Source organism: Nestor notabilis, unplaced genomic scaffold (assembly GCF_000696875.1).
Source record: "Nestor notabilis isolate BGI_N333 unplaced genomic scaffold, ASM69687v1 scaffold35983, whole genome shotgun sequence".
Classification (NCBI taxonomy): domain Eukaryota; kingdom Metazoa; phylum Chordata; class Aves; order Psittaciformes; family Psittacidae; genus Nestor; species Nestor notabilis.
In genome coordinates this window covers 1925-13793 of record NW_009923944.1, presented here as the reverse complement: position 1 = coordinate 13793, position 11869 = coordinate 1925, and the positions used below count along the sequence as shown (strand labels likewise).

At 42.2% G+C, this 11869-nt stretch overlaps 1 protein-coding gene across 1 annotated transcript; it reads right to left on the bottom strand.

Annotated features, from left to right (window-relative positions):
* Positions 1-619: 619 nt before the first annotated feature.
* Positions 620-11669, bottom strand: LOC104401307 (unconventional myosin-Vb-like; the record flags this gene model as incomplete). Its single annotated transcript, XM_010012404.1, has 10 exons — positions 620-772; positions 1557-1637; positions 2654-2828; positions 3918-4203; positions 5350-5500; positions 7662-7748; positions 8082-8233; positions 9355-9498; positions 10716-10809; positions 11471-11669. Coding segments are annotated over 10 exons (1522 nt in total), but the record flags the coding sequence as incomplete, so codon positions are not given.
* Between the last annotated feature and the right edge of the window lie 200 nt (positions 11670-11869).

Below are 11869 nucleotides of genomic sequence, written 5' to 3'. Positions count from 1 at the left end.
CAAACACAGAATTTGTGCCAAATTCTGTGTCAGTGGAAACAAGCAGTGTCCAAGCCTGTAACATTAACCAGCATGATAAATACATACTTGCACGTTCTGCAGTTGACTTTCTCAACTCACTATTGTGATAAGAGTTACTAGCAAGAACAGGAGGCAGAATTGCTTGTCCTGTGATTAATACCTACAAAATCACCTGGCTGACAGACAAATTACATGTCTTTCAAGGAGGCAAACATGTCTCAGATTTTGTTTTTGATTTAACTCTCATTTCTTCCTAGACACCTGTGAAGATCAGTGGGGATGCCACTCCCTGTTCTTTTCTGTCAGTGTCTTTTGGAGATGATTATGAGCTTTGAACTATGTCAGTGTAAAAATCAAACAGTAAAATCTACATTTCAAGTATCCTTATTTCTGAGCTGCAAATTACCAAAAAAAAGAAAATAATCACAGATTAGTCTCTTTTTTAGTGTATAGTTTAGCATCCAATTATTACTGTGTATTGGTTCTTCTACAAGCCTGTTTTGGTCTCTATTTAAAGAGCTCCTTAAATTCCTTTCAGGATTTTTCTTTCCCTGCTGGACATCTCTGGGTATGAAAGGTAGGCTTAATCATGCTTTCTTCAGACTTTATTGAGAAACTCCAAGTTGAGAGAAGCAGGGAGATGGATAGAGTCCATGGTTATAGAGGATGGGTTGAACGGGAACACAACTGGGAACAGGTGCTTGAAGTCTAACAGGAGCTGCGGAGGGTCATTTCGCTCTTGCAAGTGCATCTATATGAGGTGTGGGAGAAAAAAATTAATTAGTATCAGTTGTTGCCTTTTCTTTGCATTTTCTGTGTTTAACATCACAGAAGTTTGAGAATGTGCACAATTCAGAGATACTGCAAAAAAAAGGTGAGAACTCTTTTGTTCTCTATTGTCACAGCCATCCTTTGAGCAAGTATCTACAGTAACTTCTACAGAGACTGTATGAAATACTGCTTCAGAATAACTCAGCTACTTTTGCTACATGACCACAAAGCAAGATACAGGGCTTGGAAACAACATGACCCCCTCGCACAGCAGCACTGCATGTTACGAGCAGACCACTTTTGATTCAGCTACTCAGTGACACAGGCATATTCTAGGAGTAGCCGAAGATATTTCCGTTTCCTTTTCCTGCCTCCTCCTTGTGAGCATTAGAAAGTGTTTGGTTTTCATTTATTTATTTTTCCTCTAGTTACTATATTCTATCTTCTACCTTGGAAGTAACTCCTTTTCACTATTGTTTTGCTGACTCCTGCAACCTTACTTCCAAATTGTGTTGCTACTGAAGAGATTTGGATTAGCTGAGCTGGGAAAATGGGTGATTATTGCTCTTTGTGATTAACAGCCCACTTATCCCTGCAGCTGTATGTTGCAAGTAAGCATGTGCACATGCACGGCGCTAAATATGGGACAACATGCAGCAGTATGCCTATTACAAAACGTCTGAGTTGGTAATGACTTTACACAGATCAGTACTTAATACAGTCACTAGTACTATCTCCTCCACTTTACAGCCCTTGAAATTTACCTGTATGTCTCGTATGAAAGCTACTGTCACACGTTCTTCAAACTCATTCACTGGAGTGTAGAGATTAAGTATCTTTACAATCTGTTGAAAACAAAATACGATTACAGACAGTCATGAGAAGCCAAACTTTTCCAGAATACAAAGCACCACTAGAAGTTTGTCTTGTTATGGCCATAATCAAGGCCAGGTTAGACAGGGCTTTGAGCAACATTGTCTAGTAGAAGGTGTCAGGGAGGAGCCAGATGATCTTTAAGGTCCCTTCCACCCCTCACCATTCTGTGATTTGATGATAACAAGTCTCCCATGGCACTACTGAGAAGCAGAAGTAGCACAAATATCACCCTGGTGTTCCTTTGCCTGCTCTAAGCTATGGTGAGCCTTTACAGACCTGTCAAAGCCACTTCTTATGGCAAAGACTATCACCTGGGAATACACTTGAACAACAGATTTACACAGGGACTCCATTTGGTTGACATGACCACTTCCCAGTACTTCTGATGTCACCTCTGCAAGACTTCTGCTCCTCCCCTTGGCTCCTCAAGAACACATGTTCAAGACAGGGAAACAGAAATACAGGAGAAAGGATCTCCAAGAACCACTGGAGATCAACTCGCACCTCTCACTTCTTTCCTCCTACACCATTATCAAAGTAAGACCAGGCAATCCAGCAGCAAAAAACATATCCACCTGGAATGGAGTCTTATAGTTTAAGGTCAGATCTCGCCAGCCTACGTGGGTAGTTATCAACTTCGTGCCCCAAATATGAATCTTTGGTGGGCATCCTGCAGACCTAGACAGGTTAGACCCTGGGAAATGACAACGCATGGATTTAAAATCCCAAGTGTCTGAGTTATACCATGAACTTCTCGGATCTGGATTTCAACTTTGCAGGTTTCTGGAGCTCCAGTGTCATCAGTGGCACTGTAAGAGGAGGAGCCAGTGCGATGAACACCTCTGACAGCGGTCAGAACTTATCAGTAGTTCTGAAAAGCACGAGGTGCATGTTGAGTCCAGGCACTGAAGAGCTGGCACCAGGAGACCACCCTTTCCCACTCCTTTGGTTACCCTGTGGTGTGAATCTCTGCCCTTCTCCTTACCTGCTGGGTCGTGAGTGATGTGCACAAGGAGCAGATGGCCTCAGCATCTTCTGAGGTTTTCTTTTTCAGCTGCAGAAGCTGTGCTGCCTGAATCAAGGGCTCCAAAATTTCTGCTGCTCCACTCTGCTGCAGATTCTTCCCACGGAGCCATTCCTCCAGCTGGCTTATGTTAAACCTGGGTAAGCAACCAAGATAAGATGTGAGCTGACAACCCAGAGATAAGACATAGCATCTGAAAAATCCTCTACAAGACTCAAGGTATGCTGCAGTGCTGGTAGATGTGACTTTTTGTGATTCGTATTTGTGATACACATGGCAAGAGAGAACCAGACCAAAGCTTAATACTCAACAACTCAAAGCAAAATTTATATTCTATGTACCTTAGAAACAGATGAGCTAAGTAAGAGCAGAACAGCACAAGGGACGTGCTTTTCTACAGCATTTGTATTCGTTCAGATTCAAAAGTCAATTAAAATTAAGCTTTTGACAAGCTTTTAAATGGTAACAAAATCCTGCAAGGTACCCAAGTACCTTTGAAAATACATACACAAAAAATGCCTTTGCCTGTGCACACTCCCAGGCTGAAGGGGAACACGCAAAGGATCCACTGTGGGAAGGGGAGAGGGTAGCAAAAGAAAGGTTTAAATCATTTGCACTAAGAAGGAAGTTGATAGATTTATGCCAAGGCTGATAAATATTCATGGCCCCTTTGTGGCAGGTTTGTACTAGCTGTCCTTTCAAATTTCAACCCTTATTACACCACTATGCTAAGACAGCAATGGGGCATGTAGGCGCCTGATACCAGGCCAGCAGATGTCCGTGCTGCCACTTCCCTGCAGCTCATGAGAGGCCAGAGGCACTGCACACAGCAACGGGGGGTTAAGATCTTTAAGACTGGAGCCTTTGACACTACAACATTAAAAATCACAGACACAGCAGTAGAAGAGAACCAGAGACTTCTACATCCCAGAGTCCAACCTGTCCTACATCACCTGCCCAGGCTTGGTGAGGGACAGGTGGGGAAAGCACACCCCAGACAATATTACTATAACATGTATTTAACTCACAAGTGGCACAGCAAACTGCATCGCATAGGCATTACACAGTGGGGGTTAGATTTAACTGCATCTGCATCACACCCCTGCTGAATCCAGTTTCTCCCCTTATTTACACCACTGTATTTTATTTTCCAATTTTCCACTACCTCATAAATTAACAAAGCTTCCTTAAGCAGGTACATCCCTGCCCCGAGTCCCTGTCCCACCTTAGCTGCATGCCCGTGCTCCACGAGCAGACATCCTTCCTTAACAAGAGGTTGTTCAGGGCAACTGCATTGATCACGTAGAAGAGCTGCCTGAAGACCTGCTGCATGATCTCTGGGTCCAGACCCTGGTCACACATGATGGTGTGGAATGTGTTCAGCTGGCGAATGATTTCATCTAGGCTGTAGGAGCTGTCACCATCTGTCATGCTGGAGAAGCGATTCCTGTAGCCCATCGGTCTGATACCAGAAAGCCCTTGGATACTCTCATTTTCCAAGACCGCAGACACTGAAAAAGGGGGCAAAATGAGCTAAAAGCACCTCCATCCACCTGTTAGTCACTATTGGCAAGAACTGATCCCTCTGTGAGCAGTTGTAAACATGCAGCAGTCTCAGTGATGCAACATGATGGATGCTGCCAGGTCTGAAAACAGGACAGACCTATGAATTGATAGTTTACGGTGACAATATGAAATAGTTGAAGCACAAAATATATCTGTAAGGCCACACTTTTTTTCTTCCTTGGTGTTACTACACAGAAATCACTTAAGATGCTGCAGAAACAGGCAACAGCTCTCCTTTGAGTTGTAATCAGTTCTCTCCCTATATTCACCACAGACCCTTAAATTCTGCAGTTAAAGTGATTAATTAGCTCAAAGAATTGGAAGAAATGAAGATAGATTAAAAGTAATAACAGCCTGACTAACTGACAGAGGAACAGGACAACTTCCTGTAAGGAGCAGGAGGTACATGCAGTGATGGTAGGCAGTGATGCCCTCGGGTACAGCCAAAATTTGTGCAAGGACATTTGGAGGGTAAAGGGAAAGTGTCACAGATACAGCAGGCTGGGAGCTCAAGGAAAACACTAGCAGCTAGAGAATATAAAGTGCTTGAGCACAACCTCTCAATTAGCTTAGGAATGAGGAGGACAGATGTAGCTGGGGAGGTAATTCTTCTCATACTGACTCACCCTTGCAAAACAAGGGCTTTATTAGTCTCTTTTTCCTCTTCCCCATTCTCTCCTCTCTCATAATGCGCATTTCCACCCATGAAAAGCTTAACTGTGAACCTGGTCTGGAGGGAAACTGTGTACCTCGAGACCCACCAGCACCACCTCACCTCTGTCACCACCTCCCCAACAGTAAAGGAGGTATCCTCTATCGTGGTGGTGAGGGAAACCCTCATTTCTATTAGTTTCTATCATAGGGGAAAATAAAAACTCATCCAGGTCTGCCTCCCCAACTCCAGGTAACTGCTAACACAAGGACCTGCTCCAAACCAAGCCCTTATTTTTTGTAACATACGCCTTCCGACCAACTGCAGGCTTTTCCTTTGTGGAGAGGTCATGCTAGCATCGTTCAAAGGTCTGAAAAACCTTCAGAGTAGATAATTACAGTGAAAAAACACACCCTCCTAAAGGCTAGTGTGAATTTACCGATCATGGGTTGGAGTATGCCCTCTCCTATATCAATGAGCTGCTGGTAGATCTGCATGGAGAGGTGGCTCAGCACCTGGCGATATTCAGTCAGGTCAAAGTTCTGCAGACAGTGCTCGTTCTGCTTAGGCGTGTTTTGTGCCATGAAAACCTGAATGGGAGATTAAAACGCCTGGTTTCATTATTCCACCTATTTATAGTCCAGTAAAATCACTCTATTAAAAAAAAAACAACCAGCCCTTACAGTACAATATATCCAGAGGTGTTACCAAAGAACACTGTTACTCTATTATAGAAAAGATCTAGACTCATAAATCACCTTTGATTTGCTCAGACATTTGTTCATAAATTATTACTACAGGTCTGCTTTTTGAAGAAAAGTATCCTTAAGTGAGCAGTCTACTATTTTAGCTTTAGCAAGGACCAACATCTGTATTAACAGCAATATACACATGAACTAGAAAATGACATTTCAGTGCCTGAGAAACTTTTTCTAGCTGTTTATCCCTGTAAGACACAATTATTTATGGGAAACCAAATATTTTGAGATTAATGTTTTAGGAAATAATTTAAAAAAAATATAACCACATGCTATATGCTTTGACAATATTTTTAAAGATCTGAAGTTTGGAAATCTCTCCAAGTAACTGAATTTATTCCCTGCTTTTTGCTGAAGCTGACCTCTGATCCTGCAATTGATGCTGTAGCCCCAAGTTCTGTAGACATTATGTAGACATTAGAGCTAGGTTTGCTGGCAGAAGCAAATGTAATCTAACTTAATTCTGTAATCAACACAGCCACTTTAATTGTCTGTTCATATTGTTTTCTTGTTTTGACACCAAATCGGTAACTATAAAACTTTTTCTGTTGTTTGCTGACTAGCAAGATGCAAAACCACAACATATACAATTTGAGTTGACTTCAGAATTTCTCCATTTTTCTGACAAATGCTCTTTGCACTGCAAGACTGCATTTAATTTGGGATTTCCTTTTAATCCTGTTTCCTTTAAGATAGGTTGGATTTCAAACTAAAGAAAAGTATTTTGAAAACTGCTCAGAATTACTTTTCCTTTCCACCAGTTATCAACTTAATTTGCCAACAGTGGTTCATTTAACACAGTAAATCACAGCAAAGAATCTGAAATTTAAGTTTGGGTTCCTTTTTTTTTCCCAACTTGCTGGGTTTCTGGGGAGGATTTTCTTGAAATGTAATGTTGTTATCCAGGCAGAAGAGGGCGAAGAGGAGCTTAACTATGAGTAATTATCATTTAAATTAATTTTCTTTTTAATTTAAATCTTGGAAGTCCAGCACTGAGTTTTACACACCAGTCATTATCTTGTGAATGACCCGAATAGTTAATTTGATTCTATGATTTTTTTAATTTATTCTTAAAAGCTTGATTGCTCAATATATCTAACCCAAACCAAAACTAAATGAGAAATGACATTTTTGGCTCTGTTGAAAATTTTAATATCCAGAACATATGGCTATAAAGATGGCAACATGTGATGTACTAAAAGGACTGTTATGATCTGCTTTTCTTGGATCAGTTATAATAAAACTTATTTCACTTATGAAATATTGCTAAGGTGGCAAGAAATTAGAGGATTTCTTTCCAAAACCTTACATTATAATTTTCGTTTTTGCTCTCTTGAAGCGTGGTTATTTTGATCTAGTTGAACAGAATGGTGAAAAAAAAATCAGTAGGAACATTCAGAAAAAAAATTGCAAAATTTGGGACAGTTTTCCCCTGTCTAAAAAAATCTTGATTAATGAAAAGCTTCAGGATCTACCAGAACTAGGAGAACAGCCTTCAAAACACCCTACCAGAAGGAAATCCCCTGTTCGGACAAATCAAAGTGCATGGTTGGCTATGAAATTCAAAATACTCTGTTCTGCTTTCAGCTCTCAAATGTCTCAATGCAATGTCCCATGAACCTATGGTCTACTTCAGACTAGATAGAAGGGAGAAATGTTTTACCATGACAGAGGTGAGGCGCTGGCACAGGCTGCCCAGAGAAGCTGTGGCTGCCCCATCCGTGGCAGTGTTCAAGGCCAGGCTGGACACGTGGGCTTGGAGCAACCTGCTCTAGTGGCAGGGGTCGGAACTGGATGAGCTTTAAGGTCCCTTCCAACCCAAACCAGTCTGGGATTCTGTGATTCTAGGAGCTGCCCCATGTTATATCCAAATTAACAAAAGAGCAAAGTCAGAGATGACTCCCAACCAGAGGAAAGCCACTAGACCCAGGAGACCTGAAGACCCTTCCTGGAGGAATGCCAGCATACTCAAGATCAATGATGAGTTTCTTACCGCGTCTCCGCTGTACTGCTTTAAACAGTGAAGGAGGCGACATGTATTTGCCAGCCAAAACGATGTCATCTGAAAATCACCGTGTTTCTGGAGAAGCAAAATTAAAGCAATGTGAGACTCCCCTCCCCTTCAGTGGGGGATGCTGGCATAGCAAGACAAAGTGATTTTGAGTTTCCTCATTTAGAATCATGGAACTCTTTCTTTGCAGATGGGCAGTATTAGCCATTTGTTCCCTGTTTTTAATCTGTAAGCGCAAACAATTTTATTGCTAAAATATTAATTCTCCTTGTTCTTTTTAAAAGGGAAGCCGTAAGAGTGATTTGGTTTGAAAATTATTATGAGAGCTGAATATCACACTTGACATGGTTATTACCATCTTAGAGCATCTCAACCCTAGGACAAGAGAAAATGGACACCTACCTTCAACACTTTCTTAATGCCATTGATGGTGGAGGTGAGCAAGGAGTGTACTTTCTGGTCATCGTTGATGTAATCTGCGTGTCTGATGCACATGAAAAGGATGTAGGCAGGAAGGCAAGGAACAGTAGCAGACACCGCCTGGGGCTTGAGATCTAGAAGGTTTAGTAAGAGTTTTTTTGCTTTTAAATCCTCTTAAAATCCACCAACTGGCAGGGAAAGCAGTGAGCACCGGAGCTGCACTTGTACCCAGACAAACCTGTCTGCCCAGGGCTGGAGAAGACAAGATTTCGGCTCTCTGACTTGCAGCCCTCTCTGCAATGTGGACACAGAACCAGAGGTACAACTGCAGGACAGATGGACCTGCTGGAGCTAGCCAAAGCAGAAGAGCTGCAACACTATGCCTCAGTAGAGCATCATTGTCTGCACTGAAGTTTGTGACAATGTCCCATTTCACCTTATGGATGCATAGGTAGCATTAGATCTTCTTTCCCATGTAAAAGCCTACCCTTTTCTAGCTTTTCAGAAGCCTAGAAAAGTTTTTCTAAACAACCTTAGAAAAGCTTCCTAAAGCTTTTAGGACTTTCTCCCGCAGGGTATAAGCCCCACCACTGAATTCATGACATAGTAAAATCCTTTCCCTTGCAATACTGAATCCCCACGGCAGCTTAGGGCATTTGCAGCTTCTAAAGAAAAAGCCTGTTTGATTAGGGGAACTTCAAAGACCACAGCAATGGGCTAGCACTGCTCTTTGAACACTTTTTAGATCCTTACCAGATTCTGCTGGGGTTAGTAAGTGATGGTAAATGCTAACACTTTAGCCATGGAAGCATGATTTCCCTAACAGCATTGAATAAGGAGATGCTGCAGCAATTCTCATCAGACCTGCCAGCACAAAGGAGCTCCCAAGTTTATTATCTGTTATCATCTCATAAACCGAACTACTTCTGTTCCATTGCTGCACAAACCCCACAGGGTCTACCCTTTGCTATCCCCTCCCCATCAACTACCACTCTGTATGATGTTCAGCAAGTTACCACCGGCCCTACAGCCTCCTTTTTGTATTTTTCTTTTTTTTTTTCCCTATTCTTAAGGTTTACATCCATGCTAGTCTATCTGCTTAGTTCTGCACTGATCTACCTACCAAAACTGTTGTCACCATAAACATGCAGCCCTCAGAAAGGATTAATTTAGGAAGATCTATTTGTCTACCTTGAGATTTCAAGTTTACAAACTCTTCCAGACAAGAGAAAAAGGAGCCAAGCAAGTTCCTCACCTGTAATCAGGTTTCGGATGAGGAGTGGCTCATCTTCTTTATAATATTCCAACATGCCCTGAAAATCTTTCTCCTTCCTCTGAACAGCAGCTTGCATGTTACGCTTATGCTGCCTCCTCTCTGCTGGTACCATGGCTTGGATTGCTGTGAAGAGAAAAGAGCATGAAAGGTGGTACCTGGCAATTGAGAACTGTTCGTCTCCTCCACAGCCTTAAAGCAGACACCAGGACAGAGTGTTATATATTAAGTTTCTAATAATGTAATTATCTTCAACAGACTTAAAAAATATAAAGAACCAGATCTTGAATTACCAGTTAGCAGTAGTCTTGACTCTGAATGAAAGAAAGAGCACAAAAGTTGGATCTAAGGAGGAAAAGATGAAGTAATTTTTATTTTCTAAGGAACCACAGGCTAGAAGGTAGTAACTCTGCGGGAAGCTTTCTAGTGTATGTATGTCTTTCACAGAGAGCAAAAAAAAACATAGCCAGACAATGAAAATACACTGAAACATCACATCTCCTGGCTGGCTGTAAAGCTGAAGAACCATGGTGGCACACCACTGAACACTGTGCTTCCATAAAAGCTTAATAAAAGAGAAGGGACCAACACACAAGTACTGCAGGAAACTAGCAGGCTGCTAGCCTGCTGCATGCAAATTACAGTGTAAGAGACCAGCTGTGCTAGCCATGGAAGCTCTCCAGTTACTCATCTTAATTTCACTTAATGCCTAGTTTTCAAAAATTAGCTCACAAGAATGGGGTTCTCTGATTAATCACGGCATCTCCAGAGAATGGGAAGGTCCTTCTATACAACACAGATGTCACATCTGAGATATTTCTGATCAAGCAGAATATACGCATAGATTTTAAACCTAAGTGGTTTTAATTCCTCCTCAAAATCGACAGATCAGCGCATTTGCCTGCTAACCATTGGTCTCCTCTATCTCTGCTTGGGTCATGTCATTGACAGCAATGAAAGCAAAAAGGTTTCTTTAAATACCCTCCAAACCCTGATACACCAAGTGTCAGACCAACATCTCCACCAAGCGCTCGTCCCCCATCACTTCCTGGGCCTTCTTCCAAGTTTACCACGTTCAACAATGTTAACAAGCTAAAGCTACAGCAGTGCAGCTGTACTTGCTCAAAGGCAGCCTAAGCACGACCCAGGAGCTCCATTTGGACATTCGGTTCCCTGCTGTCAGGCCAACAATGAGCTCAGTGCTTGCTGCTAGTTCAGTGCCAGAATGAGCAAAATCTTACTTCAGTAGAAGGAGAGAAAACCTGCAGCTCTCCAAGGCCAACCAAAGAAGCAAAACCAGAATGCTGTTCCTCCACCCCAATGTCTACCAACAGCCAAGTCACCTTCAAAATCTTGGACCTTCTTCATATAAATCTTCAGCTGCTTCTTCAGCTTCTTTTCGTTCTTTTCCAACTTCTCTAGCAATTCTTTAAGATCCTGAAAAAACAGAAGATGCATTGGGTTTAAAAAAAAAAACAAACCAAACATTAAGCCCAAAAACTATGGGGTGAGTTTGAGGCAGGCAAGACTCACAACACACCATCCAAAGCATTTTACTCCTGACTTTTAATCATTTAAACACTTCCAACACTACTTGCATACTAGAGTTGTTGAGAAAGGCAAGAAGCCCTCACCTGAACTCAGAAGAGACCAATGTTCACTCCAGATACAAGAGATGAGAAAAGGAAGATTTATGATCAGCCAGGCCAAGTTTTTGGAGTAACAACTGCTCCTCCACACTCCCAATAAATGCAAGTAAGAAGAAAGGACTGTGTTATCTGTGTGCGTAACTACAGATTACAGGGGTCCCCAGTGATCTCATTTGGTAGGCAGTGCCACAAAGTGGACAGGCTTAAAGAAGATGGAAAATAAAGTACCTAGGGAGTCGCAAGAGTCGTACAGCCACTGAACAATAGTCCAAGGCCAAGTACCAACGCCCCCAAATGCACCAATGGGAGATGCTGAAGGATTCTGCAGAGTTTAGGAGACATAAAAGAGACCCCAGGGCCTTTCCCTCCCCTTCATGGTTCCTATCTCCTTCCACTCGGCCTGGGTTTTCTCCTCTTCCTTAGGCTGCATTTTCAGTACAGCCTCTTACCAGATTTTCATTGGTGAGACGTGTAATTTCTTGCTGAAGTCCAAACTCCACCTGTGCCTCTGGAGAGAGCTGCAGGGTCTGCAGGAAAGCCTGCTGCTGCTTCTCCATCTCTTCTTTCATTACATCCACCTGGCTCTTCAGAGCTTCTACCTCCTCCTCATGCTCTCTTCTCTGATCCTGAAGCTGTGCTTCCAGCAACCTGAGAAAAGGACCACACCAATCAGCCTGTATTTTCAGCACTGTGGTTATAACCACTGTTTACATCCTTCAAAGTTCGCCAATCTGGGAGATGTTGCCAGTCAACCTCCCATAAAACTGACACAAAGGGTTGCTACAGCTATTACTGATATATTTGTCTGTCATTTGCTCTATTGCAGATCAAATACTTGTGAAATTAAG